At 45.8% G+C, this 20,756-nt stretch overlaps 1 protein-coding gene across 2 annotated transcripts in view; it reads left to right on the top strand.

Moving 5' to 3' along the window:
- slc37a1 (solute carrier family 37 member 1) overlaps positions 1-20,756 on the top strand; it is a 56,755-nt gene that overhangs the window by 17,584 nt on the left and 18,415 nt on the right. Inside the window, exons 5-11 of one of the 2 annotated variants that reach the window (XM_084314752.1) lie at positions 955-1,033; positions 8,456-8,591; positions 8,740-8,816; positions 8,978-9,144; positions 16,525-16,577; positions 20,253-20,336; positions 20,475-20,516. In XM_084314752.1, the coding sequence (XP_084170878.1) occupies positions 955-1,033; positions 8,456-8,591; positions 8,740-8,816; positions 8,978-9,144; positions 16,525-16,577; positions 20,253-20,336; positions 20,475-20,516 (638 nt within the window). The remainder of the gene's footprint in view (positions 1-954; positions 1,034-8,455; positions 8,592-8,739; positions 8,817-8,977; positions 9,145-16,524; positions 16,578-20,252; positions 20,337-20,474; positions 20,517-20,756) is intronic. The other variant, XM_084314753.1, reaches the window with a different exon arrangement.

Raw genomic sequence — 20,756 nt, 5'->3', positions numbered from 1 at the left:
TATATATTGAGCTTTAAACTTTAAGTAAAATGTTTTGGAACTCACAACACAACACGCAAGCTAAAACCCCTTCCTCTCCCAAACCGTTCCTACAATTGTTTTATGTTGCATGATGATCATATGTTTAAATATCAACATTATCTGTCCATCCTCAGTAAATAATATCAATATAATAATACTCCTGACTTCATCTGGTATTTTCAAACACACAGAGTTTCACCGGGGCGGATATGACGTCGCCGTTGCCGGATTTTCAAAATAAGAGTATCGCAATATGAATCGATCTTTTTACGTTGCATCGATCCTATTTGATTATTGATAATAGATCGATATATCGATCTGAATCGATGTATCGTCCCACCCCTAGTATTTACCATGTAAAGGAAAAGAACACAAAAGAATAATCAATTTTTCTCTCTTGCTTGCCAAAGCCAGCATTCAAACAATCAAAACAATCAAACTGAGATCAGTAGTACAGATGTTGCAGGAATATTTGTATGATTGATGGCCTCTCTCTCTCTCTCTCTCTCTCGCTCTCGCTCTCTGTCTGACTGGAAGATCAGCCTTCTTTTGAACACATCCCCACACGTGCCACTGCCTATGCACATGTCAACACGTGCGCGCACAGACACACGCACACACACACACACTCTTAAAACAAACACTCTCTCTGCCCCCCACCCCCCTCCTCTGACATGAACTCCAGCTGGAAGCCCTTCACAGTAGACCCATGCAGACCCCCCCCCCCCCCCTGGAGGGCTCTTCTCTTTTCTATAGGTCTTTGTCCTCCTCCCACTCTTTGTCTCTCCTCGCTCACTTCTCTCTCTCTCCTTCCTCTGTCCCTCTCATTGTTCTATTATCCACAGGTCACATCAACAAAAGTGTGAGGTCTGACCCGCTCGTTTCAACTGTAGCCATTTTAACTGAAGCCCACCTTCTTGGTTCATTTTGCAGATAAGAGCAACTACAAGCAGCTGCTGGGGGCGATGGACTACTCCTTCCTGTGTGCCTATGCGGTGGGCATGTACCTCAGGTACTGGACCTTCTCACATGCCAGATATAACTGGACATTCTACTGTAGCAATGGTGTAACAATGGGCAATGCTCGTTGGAACCAATAGACCGTTTCAGTGGAATTTATCTATCTTATTGATCACTGTGGTTGTCTGATAATCGGAAGACTCGCGGTTAGATTAAGGCTCCTCCCGGCAACGTGTTTGAGCAAGACACTTAACCCCCTATTGATTGATTGATTGATTGAAAACTTTATTAACAGATTGCAGAATGGGTACAGTACAGTACAGCTCAATACATACAATTGTTAAGGGGATGCAGACCAGAGAAAGACTTTCGTCTTGTTTACATCAGGGTCCCCCATTTTCAATTAATCGTAACATATATGACCTACAGATAGACAGTACTGCTACATCTATACATTTATGACATACCAGATTTGCAAATACAGTACTGTTTGTGATACGAAAAGAGTCCAGAAAAGAAGTATATACATTTGACGTAGAAACTGTGCATTGGAGGAGGTTGGGTAGGTGGGGGGGGGGGGGGGGGGGGGGTACTGTACATTGGAGGAGGTTGGGTAGGAGTGGGGGGAGGTTGGGTAGGAGGGGTGGGTGGGGGACACTGTACAACTGTACAAGCAACACTGTACATTGGAATATTGACAACATACTTGGTCATTTTTACTGTACATTGGAGGGGGTTGTGTTAGGACATTTACAATGGCCAGTTTCGAATTGCAGTCTCCCGTAGGTGTTTTTTGAGAGTGTTTTTGAAAGTGGGTAGTGATTCACATTCCTTTACAGCTTTGGGTAGTGCGTTCCACATTGATGTGGCATAATTGCGAAACGTGTTTAGTCCCTTGTTTGAGCCGAATCTGGGTTTAACATGATTTGTGGAGCTCCCTCTGGTGTTGTGATCGTGGTATTCACTGACATTTGGGAAGTATTTTGACATGTACATGGGTACCTTGGTCGTGTAGTGTATCTTGTAGACCAGGCCCATTGCAAGTTGCTGTACTCTGTCGTCTACTCTAAGCCATCCTAGGTTGTCAAAGTGGGCAGGGGTGAGGTGGGTTCTAGGAGTAAGGTCAAGCAGTAGTCTGACCAGTTTGTTTTGAGATGTTTGTAATTTTGTTTTTAGCGCCTTTGAGGTGCTTTGGTACCATGAGGTGCAAGCATAGTCGTAGTACCCTTGAATGAGTGCTCCTGCCAGAGTCTTCAGGGTATTCTTGTTTACCAGTGAGGAAATCCGGTACAAGAATCGAGTTCGTTGGTTGACTTTTTTTATTACATTGGATGCCATTTTGTCACAGGAAAGATTTGCCTCTAGGATTGAACCCAGGTAGGTAATATCTTCTTTCCTTGTGACAATATTGTCACCCACTGCAACTGAGAAGCCGTCGGTCTTGCTGAGTTTGTTATTTGAACCGAAGAGAATGGACTCTGTTTTGCCCATGTGTAATGATAGTTTGTTATCAGCGAGCCATATGCAGATTTTGCCTAGTTCCGAGCTGAGGGTTTTTTCAACCTGTAACTTGTTCTTGTCAGAGACCAGCAGGGCTGAGTCGTCCGCAAACAGGAACAAGTTGCAGTCACAAGCTGACGACATGTAATTTGCATAAATTAGGAACAGTAGCGGACCTAGTATGCTTCCTTGTGGAACACCACAGCTTACTGTGAGGTGGGGGGATAGGGTACCGTTTACCTCCACCATCTGCTCTCTCCCCTCCAGGTAGGATTGCATCCAGCTCACTGATAGAATATCAAAACCAATTGCTTTTAGCTTGTCAATCAGAATGGTGTGATTGACAGTGTCGAAGGCCTTTTGTAGGTCCAGCATGACCATGCCGCAGTATTTGCCCGCGTCCACCTCTTGTTTGATGTGGTCGTTTAAATAGAGAAGGCATGTGTCAGTGGAGTGGGATGTTCTGAAGCCAGATTGGAATTCGTAGATTAGATTTTTTTCCGCGAGATATTTTTTGACCTGTTCGTATAAAATTTATTCCATGACTTTCGAGATGGAGGTAAGGATAGAAACAGGGCGGTAGTTGCCTGGGTCTAATTTACTGCCTTTTTTGTGCAGGGGTGTTACTCTCGCAATTTTGAAGTCCTTGGGGACGTGTCCCTGTTTTATGGAGAGGTTTATTATGTGTGTGATGACTGGGGTGATGGCGGCTGCTGAGTCTCTGAGGAATTTGGAGGGGATGTTGTCATGGCCAGTGGCCTTGTTAGGTTGGAGGGCGCTCAGTTTTTTGAGTACCTCATCTGTTGTTACCATTTCCAGTTTGAAGTCGTCTTTGTGGACCCCTAGGTTCTTGTAGTATGCTACTATGTGTTCTACCCCATAATGCCCTGAGTGGGAGGGTAGTTTGTTTTGTGGCTATGTTTGTGAAGAAACTATTTAAGTAATTGGCTACATCCAGCTTGTCTGTGATGAGCGTGTTGTCCGTCTTTATGTTTATGTTTGAGAATCTGGTTTTAAGTTTTTTACTGCAGCCTAGTTGGTTATTGAGTAATTTCCAAAGTTCACATGGTTTGTTTTTGTTTTTCTCGGTTTTGTCATTGATGATTTTTTTTTTGCTGTTTTGATCATGGAGTTTACGTCATTTCTTAGTCTGTTTCTTTCCAGTTTGAGTTCAGTCACGTGGGCTTGGAGTTCACTGCTTGTGCTTATGGTAAGCTTTGACTGACTTTTACGAAACTCAGAGCATTTTTTGTCTCTGGTTTTCATAGCGGTCAGTATTTCAGCGTGCATCCACGGCTCAGCGCGATTTTTTACCCTGGTGGTTCTTAGGGGGGCCATGTTGTTTAGTATCGTTGAAAATTTGGTTTTGAAGCCAAGCCATGTTTCTTCAACCAGTGTACCATTGAGCTCCTGATGAGCAGGTCGGCACCTTGCCTCCACCGGTGGTGGGTGAATGTGAGGCATAAGTTGTGAAGAGCTTTAGATAAAAGAGATCTATAAATGCAGTCCATTTATCTCAAACCCCGCCCTCTTTTCTTGATCCTCCAATCACAGCTGTGGCTGCCTTCAGGCAGGCTTTGAGATAGGTCAATCGTGTTGCTAGGGGAACATTTTGGACCCAACTTTTATTTCCTGTCAGCTTGATATGAACAAACATCTCAACAGGGAAATACAGCTTGGACAGAGTTTATTTTTTATTAAAAATATTTTATAGAAACATTCCAAAAAGACGCTGTACAACTTTAACAGTCGACTAATGGTAGTTGTTGGTTGGTATGTGTTAGGAAGTGCAGAAACAGATTGCTGCATACATGGCAGTAGGGTTCAACTGATATATATATATATTTTTTTTTGTATATATATTTTTAAATATCTGTATCAACCGAAACCTGAATATCAGTCTGATATTACCACCTTTCACAGGCTCTAGCAGGCTCAATCTGAAAACGAGAGTGTGGATAGCTGTATTATATAACCAGGAATCTATTGATACCAACCACTACTACTAGTTTACCCATTGGGTTTGTCATACAATACCTTGGTCACACAGACGTTGCGACATTGCAATATTCACTTGATCATTTCTAAAGGGCAATGTTTATAATCCCAGCACTGTTTTAGCATATTACATATAAAAAAATATATAATAATGTAAGTGCTAGTAGCAATCAGTAGTACAGGTGGCCTTAACAAAAAGAGCTAATGGTTAAGTGATATCACTCCTAAACAGAGGCTACAGGTGACTCTATACTGACTGTCTTGCTTTTAAAAGCATGTGTGATATACTGTATATAATGTGTAAATTTATCTCCCAACACTTTCACATTAAAATCAACGAATGATAGGTGGGGCTTTTGCTATACTAATGACGAGGTCATTGGGAAGACCTGTGTTTTTTGTCGTTGAAGTACTTGACGTTAACACACACACATACACACACACACACACACACAAGTGTGATATTTCTGTCATTAAAGGTTGCGTGTCTTATAAATGGCCTTTTCCAGTGTTTAACATTGTTTTATAGCAATGGGGGGTTAGTATCAATGGGTCTGTGTCTCTAATTACCATTTTGGCGGATTGCTCTAATTCAGTTGAGACAATCTCCTCCACCAGTGAATTAGGTCATTCTGATTGGACTGTGAATAAGGCACTGATCTGCATAACTAACGCCCCCTCTATGGTTGTAGCGCAACCATGCAAGTAGAAATACCTGCACTTCCTCAAGCGGGTGCCGACAGAGAGAGGCAGAGAATGAGAGAGAGATAAAGAGGGAGAGAGAGAGAGGGAGAGGAGCTTTTATTTTATTTTAATTTTAATTTTTTAATTTATTTATAGCATTTTCAGCTTTTTCTGGCCACGCAGGACCGATAGAGGGAGAACAGGAGGAGAGGTAGGGAAGACATGCGGCAAATGGTCGCCGGGACTGGGAAACGAACCCGGGACGACCGCTTTGCGACTCAGCACGCTATGTGGTGTGCTACTGGAGCGCCCGTGGGGAGAGGAACTTCTGTCAGCGAAACAAACACACACGCATTTACACACACACAACCTGACCGGCGCACACACGGGGAAACACAAACACACACGCATTTACACACACACAACCTGACCGGCGCTGGGGAAACACAAACACACACGCATTTTACACACAACCTGACCGGCGCGCATGGAGGGTCTTCTCCCTGGTAGAGAGAGAGAGAGAGAGAGAGAGAGAGGGACCGTGCGCACGAGTGTGTAAATGTGTGTGCGCGCGGGGCTGGTGTGGGGCTTCTCCCTGGGATATCACTGTCAAAATATACCAATTACCAATGCATTGTCCTGTGGGATTATGCCCCCCGCAGTGAAATTAATTAGTATCCCCCTCAATCTTTCTACCTCTCTCTCTGTGCCAGTCGCAGACTGTGGGTGACTGTCACTCAAATCGCTTATGGGCGGAGCCCAGCACAAACAGCTTGGAATCTTGAAGTTGAAAAATGTAGCTTTTGAGTACTTGATTAAAAATATAAAACAATGCATTTTTTTGAATTTTTTTTTTACAGATGTGTTCCATAGACTCACAGGAATTGTGTAAAGTTGCCAATGCATGTCCCCTTTAAAAATATATATATTTTATATCTGGGGTGTTTTCTAAGTGTGTAGCTGGTTACTGACTAGCTATTGTCCTTAGCCAGAGACACACTAAGTGCGCTCAGTCTTCCCCGTTAACCTTCAGTGGTTCCGCCAACACTTGCCACCTTCATGGGCTCATGCTCGTTCCATAATATAATTGCGTCTGAGTCTACATTTTACGTTCACTCACGCTTGCGCACCACATGTTCTCCTCGTATAATCTGTTGACTCGCGGACCTCAGTCAGTCAGGCCTAACAAAAATAATGGTTGGTTTCAGGTTGCCGACCGACCCTGCCGATTTAGGTGCGACCCAATATATTTTATGAGTTTAAAAAAAAATTATATATTAAAAAAAAAAAAACATTTTTTTTTTTTTTTTTTTTTTTAGAATAAAGTTTCATAGAAATCTTAGTCAAACATTTAGTATTATGGATATTAAACATGCTGGCAGAGTACATGAGTACAGAGTACACAGATCCGCGGAGCTAATGATGCTAATGATGGAGCATCGCCGTCGGTTGTGTGATAGTAAAGGGCTAACCTTCTGTCGTGTGGCAGTGAAAGGGTTAATTAAATAAAGAAATTCCCTATCCATAGTCGCCGTGGGAAAGAATAAAAAAAAAAAAAAAAGGCCTCAGGCAGTTTCCCTGCTGTAGGCCGGCCCTGATGGGTCTGACATGACCTCCACCCCCAGGTTAGAAGAAGGGCGGTCCTTTTTGTCTCTGATGCTTTCTGCACTGAGTGCAACTTTTGAATGAGATATTTCATTGATTAGACTATTTTTAAATGAGTGCCCAATTTAAACCTTTTGAAAAGCCAGTGAGGTTTTGTCTGTCTTTTGTCTTTCTGTCCACTTTCTCTCTGTTCTCCATTCTTCCTGTTACAAAAGAACATGTTCCCTCTATGTCTTTACATCTCTCTCTCTCTCTCTCTCTCTCTATCTCCCCTCCCCTTGCTCTCTCTCCATCTCTTTCTCCACCCTCTTTTCATATATTTCTTTTCATTTCATTTTTCGACACAAAAGCTCTTCATTCTGTGTCACCATGTTGTTTCACGTTGCGTAATACGCCACAGGCCAGTGGGCAAAGGGCCTCAACCAAGCCAAGCCAAGTGTTGCGGGTTCAATACCAAGCTGGATGATAGCTTTGACACCATGTGTCTATAATGTGTTTGTAATGGGACATTAAGGCTGAATTTACACGAGGGGAAAACACAACGTTGCATTTTCACTCTAGACGACGCGTTGTCTCCTGAGCTCTCTCGTTGTCAGAAGCTAGGCGTGGTCAGATGGCAATGGATCTCATCACTGAATTCAACACTGAGCCGGCGCGGGGCAGGTACTCGTCGCGAGCACAGAGCATGCATGCGTGAGCGGCTCGAGGTCACGAGTGTGTGTAAAAGCACAGCGCAGCCCCGCTCCTCTTGCAGACAGAGAGAGACGAGAGATAGGAGGTTAGTTTGCAACGTTTAAATTCTTAAAAAAAAAATCTAATTTATTGAGTACCGATAGCAGAACGGTTAAGTTAGTGACGTGAACGTGGACGTTTGTGTCTCTAGGGCATGTGCCCGTGCTCGACTACACAAGGACAATGGCTCGTGCGAGGTTAGAGGACACCGTTCCAAGGGACTTTTGACAACGAAAACACCTTTTGAGCGTTGCTGCTGCGTCAGCTAAAACGCTGTTGCCATTCGACTTGGACGTGCAAACGAGATCGTTTGAAAATGCAACGTTGTTGTTTTTCCCCTCATGTAACCTTAGCCTAATATGAACCTGGTGATGATACAGGGATCTGAGAAAGCTCTTGTTCAGCAACCAGCTGTGTGGCTGTAATAAGTCTGTGTTATAGTTAACCCTTTCACTACCACACTACCAGACGGTTAACCCTTTCACTGCGACAATACAGAAGGTTAACCCTTTCACTGCAACACGACAAAGGGTTAACCCTTTCACTACCACACTACGGTTAACCTTCTGTAGTGTGGTAGTGAAAGGGTTAAAATAGTTATAGTTAAAAGTGACATTTCATTCATTAGGTTATTTCAATTTCATCATTTTTATTTTTAGATAATGTGTGTAACTGAATATTAATTGACTGACATTAGCTGCCATAGCCATCACCAACGTACATTCATGTAATCTTTTATAACTCTCACTATCAATAATTGCAAAATAAAATGACCTTGAAAAGTATCCATCCATGTCACAGAAGAAAATACATTATATATATATATATATATATATAATAACTTTATTTCTTGAGTCATAATTGACCTATAATAAAAGTATATATGACTTCACCTTGCCACTGTAATCATAGGTGTTGTAATATTTTGCTTTGTCATCACTGTGTGCCCATGCAGTGGCATCATTGGGGAGCGCCTGCCCATCCGGCTCTACCTCACGGTGGGCATGCTGACCAGTGGCCTGTTCACCTGTCTGTTTGGAATGGGGTACGTCTACAACATACACAGCCTGGGATTCTATATAGCTGTCCAGGTGAGACACGCACACACGCATGCACAGACAGACAGACAGACAGACAGACGGACACGGACGGACGAGCAGTCTAACTGATGCATACTTTCTGCCCTTCTCTGAGTCTCGTGTTGAGCGTCCTTTCTTTGTCTGTCCTCTCCTGTGGCAGGTGGCTAATGGCTTGGTTCAGACCACTGGTTGGCCCAGTGTGGTCACCTGCATTGGCAACTGGTTTGGTAAGGGAAGGTAAGATAGAATCAGTAGATTTCATGAGCTACGTGTGGGTTTATGGGACAATGTAAGCTAGACATGGGTCTGTGGGTAGTTTTGTGCTACCAATATAGGCATTGCTTTGCATGCTCCACCTCCACCTCCACACAGTTGATGCATCCCCATCCGTCCCCCAGGCGCGGTCTGATCATGGGTCTGTGGAACTCTCACACCTCCGTGGGGAACATCCTGGGCTCTCTAATCGCTGGCTACTGGGTCTCTTCCAACTGGGGGATGTCCTTCATCGTACCGGGCCTCATCATCGCAGCCATGGGTGTCGTCTGCTTCTTCTTCCTCATCGAGCGTGAGTCCATCAGATGAAGTCACTTTATTATGAGAAAGAAGGGGGGAGGGCATTTTCCAATAGCACTACATAGAAAGGTCTGGCAAATTAGAATAAATAGATAATAAATAGAATGATTACTATGATATAATAAACGATTATAAAAGAAGTAGAACACGAAGCCTAACGAGGAATATTAACCTACTAAGAAGTATGCAATATGAACAGTGTATTGAGGCTCTAGTGGAAACGTCTCTTTCCTGACCCTCTTTGCGACACTGAAATACCTTTTTAGAGTTGTTCAGTCAGAATTGGGTACCATTCACCAATATTTGAACTGTACCTGTTCCAGGTATTATGTATTGGTGCCCAACGGTACCTTTTTTTCTGTACTTAACTCCATCTGTAATAAAAAATAATAATAATTTCAGTTGTAAAAGAAATTGTAAGTCCAAACATCTCAATTTCAACATTGTTATTTATTTAGAACATTGTTATTTATTGTTGTAACACACAAAATAAATCACATGATCATGTATTGTTTTTTTTAAATGTTTACTTTAAATATCAACATCTGGCCATCCTCAGTAATAATAATAATAATAATACATTGCATTTGTAACGCACCCTACCTTCCTGAGAATCTCAGAGTGCTACATAGTTAAAAAGAATCAAATAAAAATAGATATATAAAAAAAGAAGAACACATAGCAGAACAGCATATGATAAGACATAAAAACTAATAAAAGGCCTTTCTAAAAAGGTAGGTCTTGAGTCCACGTTTAAAAGTGTCAACAGTTTGTGGTGCTCTCAGGTGGATGGGGAGAGCATTCCACAGTCTGGGTGCAGCAGAGCAGAAGGCTCGATCGCCCATGGTGTGCAGCTTAGTCCTGGGGGCTTTGAGGAGGTAGGCTGTGCCGGAACGTGAGGAGGACTGGGGGGTGAGGAGTTCCTTGAGGTAGGCAGGGGCACCACCGTGTACGCACTGCTGAGTGAGGAGGGAGACCTTGTACTCGATCCTGTGTTCCACGGGGAGCCAGGGAAGTGATCTGAGGGTGGGGGTGATGTGGTCATATTTGCGCACCCTCATCAGGATCCTAGCAGCGCTATTTTGGATGGTTTGCAGTTTTTTAATGCTTTTACTAGGGATCCCGATAAGGAGTGCATTGCAATAGTCCAGCCTGGAGGAGACGAAGGCGTGGATGAGTTTCTCAGAATCTGCCAGAGTGAGTGAGGTACGGAGTTTAGTGATGTTTCTGAGGTGAAAGAAAGAGGTCTTGCAGAGGTGTTTGATGTGAGTCTTGTATGTGAGGTGGGGGTCCATTTTCACGCCCAAGTTGGTGACAAGGGTGGAGAGGGGAATGTCCTGGCCGGAGAAGGAGATGGTGCATGACCGGACCTGGTGTGGGGTACCGACCAGCATGGCTTCTGTTTTGGAGCTGTTGACCTGGAGAACCCTGTGGTTCATCCACGCCTTAGTCTCCTCCAGGCAAGCGGTCAGTGTGGGGGGTGATTAAGGTGATGATGGTGTAATCCGGATGTACAGCTGGGTGTCGTCAGCATAACAGTGGAACACACCGTGCCGGCTGATGCGGCCGAGGGGGAGCATGTATAGGGTGAACAGCAGGGGGCCGAGGACGGATCCCTGGGGGACACCGCAGGTGACGGGGTGGTTGGAGGATGTTGCGCCTCCAAGGGAGACACACTCAGTCCGACCAGCCAAGAGGGACTGGAACAAGCCAAGGGCTAGGTCGCGGAGTCCGACGTTGGAATGGAGACAGTCCAGGAGGATAGCATGATCCACCGTGTCGAAGGCTGCCGATAGGTCGAGAAGGACCAGAATGGATGGGGTTCCAGCATCTGCCGCCATCAGAAGGTCGTTGGTGACCCTGACCAGGGCTGTCTCTGTGCTGTGCGCAGAGCGCCGGAACCCAGACTGGAACTTCTCGAAGATGTTGTTGTCTCTGAGGTGTGCTTGGAGCTGCTCCACAACTACCTTCTCCAGCACCTTGTAGAGGAAAATATATCAGATATCAGTAAATATGATCAACTCCTCTGACCTCGTCTGGTCTTTCCAAAGACACAAGAGACGGAACAGTATATATTTGTGGAAAAGGCTCCCTCTTGTCTGATTGATTGATTGATTGAAAAGTTTATTAACAGATTGCAGAATGGGTACAGTACAGTACATCTCAATACATACAATTGTTAAGGGGATGCAGACCAGAGAAAGACTTTCGTCTTGTTTACACCAGGGTCCCCCATTTTCAATTCATCATAACATATATGACATACATGACATACAGATAGACAGTACTGCTACATCTATACATTTATGACATATCAGATTTGCAAAAACAGTACTGTTTGTGATACAAAAGTGTCCAGAAAAGGAGTGTATATACATTTGGCGTAGAAACTGTACATTGGAGGAGGTTGGTGGGGTGGGGTTGGGTGAGGGCTGTACATTGGAGGTGGGGGGGGGGGGGGGGGGTTGGGTAGGGGACACACACACATTTTACACTGTACATTGGAATATTGACAAAGCCTTACTTGGTCATTTACTGTACAACTAGGTTAGGACATTTGTAAGGGCCAGTTTCGAATTGCAGTCTCACGTAGGTGTTTTTTGAGAGTGTTTTTGAAGGTGGGTAGTGATTCACATTCCTTTACAGCTTTAGGCAGGGCGTTCCACATTGATGTGGCATAATTGCGAAACGTGTTTAGTCCCTTGTTTGAGCCGAATCTGGGTTTTACATGATTTGTGGAGCTCCCTCTGGTGTTGTGATCGTGGTATTCACTGACCTTTGGGAAGTATTTTGACATGTACATGGGTACCTTGGTCGCGTAGTGTATCTTGTAGACCAGGCCCATTGCAAGTTGCTGTACTCTGTCGTCTACTCTAAGCCATCCTAGGTTGTCAAAGTGGGCAGGGGTGAGGTGGGTTCTAGGAGTCAGGTCAAGTAGTAGTCTGACTAGCTTGTTTTGAGATGTTTGTAATTAGTTTTTTAGTGCCTTTGAGGTGCTTTGGTACCATGAGGTGCAAGCATAGTCGTAGTACCCTTGAATGAGTGCTCCTGCTAGAGTCTTCAGGGTATTCTTGTTTACCAGAGAGGAGATCCGGTACAAGAATCGCGTTCGTTGGTTGACTTTTTTTATTACATTGGATGCCATTTTGTCACAGGAAAGATTAGCCTCTAGGATGGAACCCAGGTAGGTAATTTCATCTTTCCTTGTGATAATATTGTCACCCACTGTAACCGAGAAGCCGTCGGTCTTGCTGAGTTTGTTATTTGAACCGAAGAGAATGGACTCTGTTTTGCCCATGTGTAATGATAGTTTGTTGTCGGCGAGCCATATGCAGATTTTGCCTAGTTCCGAGCTGAGGGCTTTTTCAACCTGTAACTTGTTCTTGTCAGAGACCAGCAGGGCTGAGTCGTCCGCAAACAGGAACAAGTTGCAGTCACAAGCTGACGACATGTCATTTGCATAAATTAGGAATAGTAGCGGTCCTAGTATGCTTCCTTGTGGAACACCACAGCTCACTGTGAGGGGGGGGGATAGGGTACCGTTTACTTCCACCATCTGTTCCCTCCCCTCCAGGTAGGATTGTATCCAGCTCACTGATAAACTATCAAAACCAATTGCTTTTAGCTTGTCAATCAGAATGGTGTGATTGACAGTGTCGAAGGCCTTTTGTAGGTCCAGCATGACCATGCCGCAGTATTTGCCCGCGTCCACCTCTTGTTTGATGTGGTCGTTCAAGTAGAGAAGGCATGTGTCAGTGGAGTGGGATGTTCTGAAGCCAGATTGGAATTCGTAGATTAGATTTTTTTCCGCGAGGTACTTTTCGATCTGTTCGTATACTATTTTTTCCATGACTTTCGAGATGGATGTAAGGATAGAAACAGGGCGGTAGTTACCCGGGTCTAATTTGCTGCCCTTTTTGTGCAGGGGTGTTACTCTCGCAATTTTGAAGTCCTTGGGGACGTGTCCCTGTTTTATGGAGAGGTTTATTATGTGTGTGATGACTGGGGTGATGGCTGCTGCTGAGTCTCTGAGGAATTTGGAGGGGATGTTGTCATGGCCAGTGGCCTTGTTTGGTTGGAGGGCGCTCAGTTTTTTGAGTACCTCATCTGTAGTTACTATTTCCAGTTTGAAGTCGTCTTTGTGGACGCCTAGGTTCATGTAGTATGCTACTATGTGTTCTACCCCATACTGCCCTGAGTGGGAGGGTAGTTTGTTTACCAGTGTTGTGGCTATGTTTGTGAAGAAAGTGTTTAAGTAATTGGCTACATCCAGCTTGTCTGTGATGAGCGTGTTGTCCGTCTTTATGTTTATGTTTGAGAACCTGGTTTTGAGTTTTTTACTGCAGCCTAGTTGATTGTTGAGTAATTTCCAAAGTTCACGTGGTTTATTTTTGTTTTCCTCGGTTTTGTCATTGATGAAATTTTTTTTAGCAGTTTTGATCATGGCGTTTACGTCATTTCTTAGTCTGTTTCTTTCTAGTTTGAGTTCAGTCACGTGGTCTTGGAGTTCACTGCTCGTGCTTTTGGTAAGCTTTGACTGACTTTTACGAAACTCAGAGCATTTTTTGTCTCTGGCTTTCATAGCGGTCAGTATTTCAGTGTGCATCCATGGCTCAGCGCGATTTTTTACCCTGGTGGTTCTTAGGGGGGCCATTTTGTTTAGTATTGATGAAAATTTGGTTTTGAAGCCAAGCCAAGTTTCTTCAACCAGTGTACCATTGAGTTCATCTGACCAGTCCAGACTCTCCAGTTCAAGGTTAAAGGCCTCGCTAGAGTAGGTTTTGAGGTCTCTAGATGTGACTGTTTTGTGACAGCCAGCCTTTAGTTTTAGCTTTTTGCGGGTACAGAATATCATGTAATGATCACTTAACCCGCATGCTATAACCCCTTTACTGGAGATCTTGGACTTGTCAGAGGTCAGTATGAGGTCAATGGTAGTCTGAGTTGATTCACATATCCTTGTGGGTTGGGTGATTAGTTGGCTGAGGCCGTGCAGATCACAAAACCTATTGAAGGATTTGAAGACGGGTGCATTTTTTTGTTGCATATCCGTGTTCCAATCCCCAATAAGAATTTTTCCGCATCCTCAGCTCCAGCTAAGCACACATCCAGAGTATCATAAAAACCAGTTTGATCTGGCGGTCTGTATATTGTGCCGACTAGAACAGATTTTGCCCTTTCAAATAAAATTTCCACCCATACGGTTTCAATTGTCTCATGATGAAGGTCAGTACGGGTAATGAATTTGGTGTCCTTATGTATGTACATACAAACACCACCTCCATACTGGTTTCTGTCATTACGGACTATAGTATAGTTCTCTATTTCTATTTCAGGGTCTGTTACAGATGGATCAAGTTTAGTTTCAGTAAAGCATATTATGTCTACCTTACCGCTCATAAACAGGTTTCTTAATTCGTCCAGCTTATGCTTAATGCTGTTTACATTAAGGTGAAAGATGTGTAGTCCGTTTTTATTAGCTGTGTTATTGATGTCTTCGAGTTCCAGGTAATGGTCTTCTGGTGCTGCTGTGGGGTTGCCGGTTGGGGGGGCTTTGTTGACGTGGGTGGGAAGGGGGGAGGGGGGTGTCGGGACCCGCGCCGTGCTGGTACAACAAAGGACTCGGTCCAGAGTCCTTTGTTCCTGGATGTTTTCGCCGTTAGCTCCGCTGGCTAGCCGGCTATCGGGCGTTGAGATGTTTAAATCCCGCGTCGGGATGGTCGTCATGGTTTCGACCCTCGGTTCACCTCCTCTCGTCTCTGCCTCACGTGTGCTCGTCTGCTGCGGCGTCATTTGGGAAGAGTTGCCGTCCGCGCGGTGGATGTAGCCACAGGTTGAGTTGTTGATATTGGTCGCGATGGTAACCTCCCTCGCTTCTTGCGCTGCCAGACCAAGTCTTCTCGCCTGAGTTCTGGTCAAGACCGGGCCTGGGTTTAGATGAATGTCTCCCGAGAGTAGCAGGATAAGGGACAAAAAGGTATTTCGGTCCATTCTGCCATTCGGGGGTCTGTTCTTTCTTTCAGGATTGGCCGTTAATGTTGCGTGAACGGTCGCTGTCCCCACGGCCAGGTGCTTATGTTCCGTGCCGTTTTGGAAATAAAAGTCGCTGTGTACCTCCTTTTCTATTTTTGCTCTTCTCTCCTCTTCTGTCTTGTTATGCTTCATCGTTGAGTAGAGGTACGAATCCGTTATCCAAAACATAACGAGGAGAAAATGTGCGCAAAATCTCTTTTGTTTGCTGTATTGACGAGGGCTCCGGGAGCTCAGGAATTTGCGACCGCTCATGGCTGTGTCCTGACAAAAAAAAAAAAAAAAAAAAAAAAAAAAGTATATTAGTATATTACTATACTAATATACTACTTAGTATATTACACTCTTATACTTGGTAGTACCAATGTAATTAGGTCGGTACCCTTAAAAGTACAGAGTTCCCACTCCTAATTGGATGATTTTTTTCAGTTTGGGACTTTTGTGTTTTTAACCGAAAGGCGATGGGTGCGGCACCACATATTAGGAATTCAATGTTGCCATAGCGGCACGAGCATTCTCTGTTATTTACAATCCTCTCTGAGGCTCAAAAGGCTATTTTCCATGGTCAATTATAATGAATTATAGCGGGTCAAGTGATTACAGGAAGTTGTAACAAAAGTATTATTTTTAGGGATGTCCGATATTATCGGCCTACCGATATTGGCATAAAAATGTGATATCGGAAAATATCGGTATCTGTTTTCAAAACAATTATTTTTTTTGTTTGTTTTTGCTTTTATTTAACCTTTATTTACCTAGGCAAGCAAGTAAGAACAAATTTGTATTTTATTTACTGTCAAAGTATGCATAATGTTGTGTTAATTACACGACAAGAGATATGTAATGTTAATTACCTGAAATTATTCTGTTTTTTGGGTATCGGTTGATATCGGTATTGGAAATTGGACAATATCGGTATATCGGTATCGGTAAAAAAGCCAATATCGAGCATCCCTAATTATTTTGCCACTAAAAACGAACGTTTAGATTCATTTTAATGTTGTGTAGACTATCTCACAGAGGTGGCATTGCAATTTAAATAGATCTTTAAATAGAATTGCTCTACCACAGATCAAATAAAATAAGATATTGTAGAGTGACAGTAGGGGAATTTTTTTTGTTGACCTCCCTAGCTAGGCTTCCACTCGTTTGTTTTCCAGTAGGGGTTATGTCGGCAACGGCACACGGGGTCAGGGGATACACAGCCTTTTTCTACTTCTCACTTTCTGAGCCGCTGAGTTAGACGGGTAGGCGGGAGCGTTTTCAGAGACAACCAGTACCAGGAAACACAGCCGCTCTTGTTCACAGGACAAAGGAAAGACTGTTTTTCTTCACTCTCTAGATCCAAATGACCTGAAGTCCATCTACACCCAGAACTCTCCTACCAGCAACAATGTGAGTTCCCAAAATCTCTCCTCACCCGTTTCTCCCTCCTTCTCTTCTTCCATATCAAATGAAATGTGTTAATTTGACACCAGGCAAGTATATGTCTGTGTCTGTGGCTGGGCCTAACAAAAATAATGGTTGGTTTCAGGTTGCCGACCGACCCTGCCGATTTAGGTGCGACCCAATATATTTTATGAGTTTAAAAAAAAAAATTATATATTAAAATTTTTTTTTTTTTTTTTTTTTAGAATAAAGTTTCATAGACATCTTAGTCAAACATTTAGTATTATGGATATTAAACATGCTGGCAGAGTACATGCATCCATGTTGTTGTGAACATTTTAACCCTTTCACTGCCACACGACAGCCGGTTAACCCTTTCACTGTGACAATACAGAAGGTTAGCCCTTTACTATCACACAACCGACGGCGATGCTCCATCATTAGCATCATTAGCTCCGCATCCGCGGAGCTAATGATGCTAATGATGGAGCATCGCCGTCGGTTGTGTGATAGTAAAGGGCTAACCTTCTGTCGTGTGGCAGTGAAAGGGTTAATTAAATAAAGAAATTCCCTATCCATAGTCGCCGTGGGAAAGAATAATAAAAAAATAAAAATAAAAAAAATTCCCTACCTACCCATGGCCAAACTGACAACCAACCTGAAACCAACTATTATTTTTGTTAGGCCCTAAACGGGTATGTCTGTACCACACCTGCGTCTGTGACTGTGTGCGCCACACAGCGCCCGGGGTTCTGGGTTTGAGCATAACGTTGTCCAAGGGTTATACGAGGAGAGGACTTGGCCGCCGTGCGTGCCAACGGTTGCCATAACTACCGTCCCACTCAGGACTCTCCACATGACTGGTTTCTCAGGCGTGGGCTGTGTCTCTCAGGTCCCCGGGGTGAGGAGGGGGAGGAGTGTTCAAATGTTCCTGAATGTGAGTGGATGCGACTCTGTGGATCAACCACGTGGGTTCAAGTCTAGCTCACGACATAATGGTGCCCCTCCTCCTCTTTCTCGCCTTATCGCGCACACACTCTCTCTCTCTCTCTCTCTCCCCTCCTCGTTCCCTCTGGCTCACACACACACTCTCTCTCTCTCTCTCCCCTCCTCGTTCCCTCTGGCTCACACACACACTCTCTCTCTCTCTCTCCCCTCCTCGTTCCCTCTGGCTCACACACACACTCTCTCTCTCTCTCTCCCCTCCTCGTTCCCTCTGGCTCACACACACACTCTCTCTCTCTCTCTCCTCCTCGTTCCCTCTGGCTCATGCTCTCTCTCTCTCTCTCTCTCTCCCCTCCTCGTTCCCTCTGGCTCACACACACACTCTCTCTCTCTCTCTCCCCTCCTCGTTCCCTCTGGCTCACACACACACTCTCTCTCTCTCTCTCCCCTCCTCGTTCCCTCTGGCTCACACACACACTCTCTCTCTCTCTCTCCCCTCCTCGTTCCCTCTGGCTCACACACACACTCTCTCTCTCTCTCTCCTCCTCGTTCCCTCTGGCTCATGCTCTCTCTCTCTCTCTCTCTCTCCCCTCCTCGTTCCCTCTGGCTCACACACACACTCTCTCTCTCTCTCTCCCCTCCTCGTTCCCTCTGGCTCACACACACACTCTCTCTCTCTCTCTCCCCTCCTCGTTCCCTCTGGCTCACACACACACTCTCTCTCTCTCTCCTCCTCGTTCCCTCTGGCTCACCCTCTCTCTCTCTCTCCCCTCCTCGTTCCCTCTCTCTCTCTCTCTCTCTCTCCTCCTCGTTCCTTCTGGCTCACGCTCTCTCTCTCTCCCCTCCTCGTTCCCTCTGGCTCACGCTCTCTCTCTCTCTCTCTCCTCCTCGTTCCCTCTGGCTCACGCTCTCTCTCTCTCCTCCTCGTTCCTTCTGGCTCACGCTCTCTCTCTCTCTCCTCCTTGTTCCCTCTGGCTCACGCTCTCTCTCTCCTCCTCGTTCCCTCTGGCTCACGCTCTCTCTCTCTCCCCTCCTCGTTCCTTCTGGCTCACGCTCTCTCTCTCCTCCTCGTTCCCTCTGGCTCACGCTCTCTCTCTCTCCTCCTCGTTCCCTCTGGCTCACGCTCTCTCTCTCTCCTCCTCGTTCCCTCTGGCTCACGCTCTCTCTCTCTCCTCCTCGTTCCTTCTGGCTCACGCTCTCTCTCTCTCTCCTCCTCGTTCCCTCTGGCTCACGCTCTCTCTCTCTCCTCCTCGTTCCCTCTGGCTCACGCTCTCTCTCTCTCCTCCTCGTTCCTTCTGGCTCACGCTCTCTCTCTCCTCCTCGTTCCCTCTGGCTCACGCTCTCTCTCTCTCCTCCTCGTTCCCTCTGGCTCACGCTCTCTCTCTCCTCCTCGTTCCCTCTGGCTCACGCTCTCTCTCTCTCTCCTCCTCGTTCCCTCTGGCTCACGCTCTCTCTCTCTCCTCCTCGTTCCCTCTGGCTCACGCTCTCTCTCTCTCCCCTCCTCGTTCCCTCTGGCTCACGCTCTCTCTCTCTCCCCTCCTCGTTCCCTCTGGCTCACGCTCTCTCTCTCTCCTCCTCGTTCCCTCTGGCTCACGCTCTCTCTCTCTCCTCCTCGTTCCTTCTGGCTCACGCTCTCTCTCTCTCTCCTCCTCGTTCCCTCTGGCTCACGCTCTCTCTCTCTCCTCCTCGTTCCCTCTGGCTCACGCTCTCTCTCTCTCCTCCTCGTTCCTTCTGGCTCACGCTCTCTCTCTCCTCCTCGTTCCCTCTGGCTCACGCTCTCTCTCTCTCCTCCTCGTTCCCTCTGGCTCACGCTCTCTCTCTCTCCCCTCCTCGTTCCCTCTGGCTCACGCTCTCTCTCTCTCCCCTCCTCGTTCCCTCTGGCTCACCCTCTCTCTCTCTCTCCCCTCCTCGTTCCCTCTCTCTCTCTCTCTCTCTCTCCTCCTCGTTCCTTCTGGCTCACGCTCTCTCTCTCTCCCCTCCTCGTTCCCTCTGGCTCACGCTCTCTCTCTCTCTCTCTCCTCCTCGTTCCCTCTGGCTCACGCTCTCTCTCTCTCCTCCTCGTTCCTTCTGGCTCACGCTCTCTCTCTCTCTCCTCCTCGTTCCCTCTGGCTCACGCTCTCTCTCTCTCCTCCTCGTTCCCTCTGGCTCACGCTCTCTCTCTCTCCTCCTCGTTCCCTCTGGCTCACGCTCTCTCTCTCTCTCCTCCTTGTTCCCTCTGGCTCACGCTCTCTCTCTCTCCCCTCCTCGTTCCCTCTGGCTCACGCTCTCTCTCTCTCTCCTCCTCGTTCCTTCTGGCTCACGCTCTCTCTCTCTCTCCTCCTCGTTCCCTCTGGCTCACGCTCTCTCTCTCTCTCCTCCTCGTTCCCTCTGGCTCACGCTCTCTCTCTCTCCCCTCCTCGTTCCCTCTGGCTCACGCTCTCTCTCTCTCTCTCACTCCTCTCTCTCTTGCCCTCGTCCCCTGCCCCTCTCCCATCCTCCCCTCTGGCTCAGCAGGCTACAGTGTACGCCACGCACTTCTGATGTTGCAGGTTCAATTCCAGGTTGACGTCTTACGGCGCATGTTACTCCACTTGAGAGCGTGTTGTTTTGTAGCAGCTTGTTCCATTCATCTGCCGCTTACATAAGTCGTCATGATCACGTCATGATCGTACCGTATCGAGTGGCTTCACGCAGCCCCTGTGGTTTGATTACACCATCTGATCATCTGATGACCAGGCTGAATGTCTCTCTCAACAGGTGCCAGCCAAGAGCTGGAACAGGATGAATGGCCACAGTGGAAACAAAGACCTCTATCTGCAATACAAGACCGGCAAACCTCAGGTAGGTGTGTGTGTGTGGCACATGCTGGTTCACCTGGATTTGTGTATTTGTGTGTGCGTCTATTTGAGTCAAATAATAGTTTAAGCATAACAATATAGTGAGCTGCACTTTAATTGAATGTAATTGTAATTCATTCAGGTGTGCTACGACTATTATGAGGATAATGTTCAAAGCAGGAAGGTCAGTGTGTCTATAATGTATTATGAGGCTACATGGCCAGTGTTCCTATGGTAAAGTGTGTGAAGGGGGGTCAAAGGGGATGGTTTCTCTGGTTTATTTGCTCTCTTCTTTGATTGGTCACGGCTCTCTCTTTGTCCCTCCGGGAATTTGTGATTTTACTTTGATTCTTTTGTGATCACAAGACATCAGCAGCAGTCAAATCGTTTGACTTGTGTCATCGTCACACATTGGACCAACCAT

The sequence above is a fragment of the Notolepis coatsorum genome (genome assembly GCF_963971535.1).
Source record: "Notolepis coatsorum genome assembly, chromosome: 5".
NCBI classification, from domain to species: Eukaryota; Metazoa; Chordata; class Actinopteri; order Aulopiformes; family Paralepididae; genus Notolepis; species Notolepis coatsorum.
The sequence above is the reverse complement of the archived record's forward strand: the minus strand, read 5'-3'. Positions and strand labels throughout refer to the sequence as shown.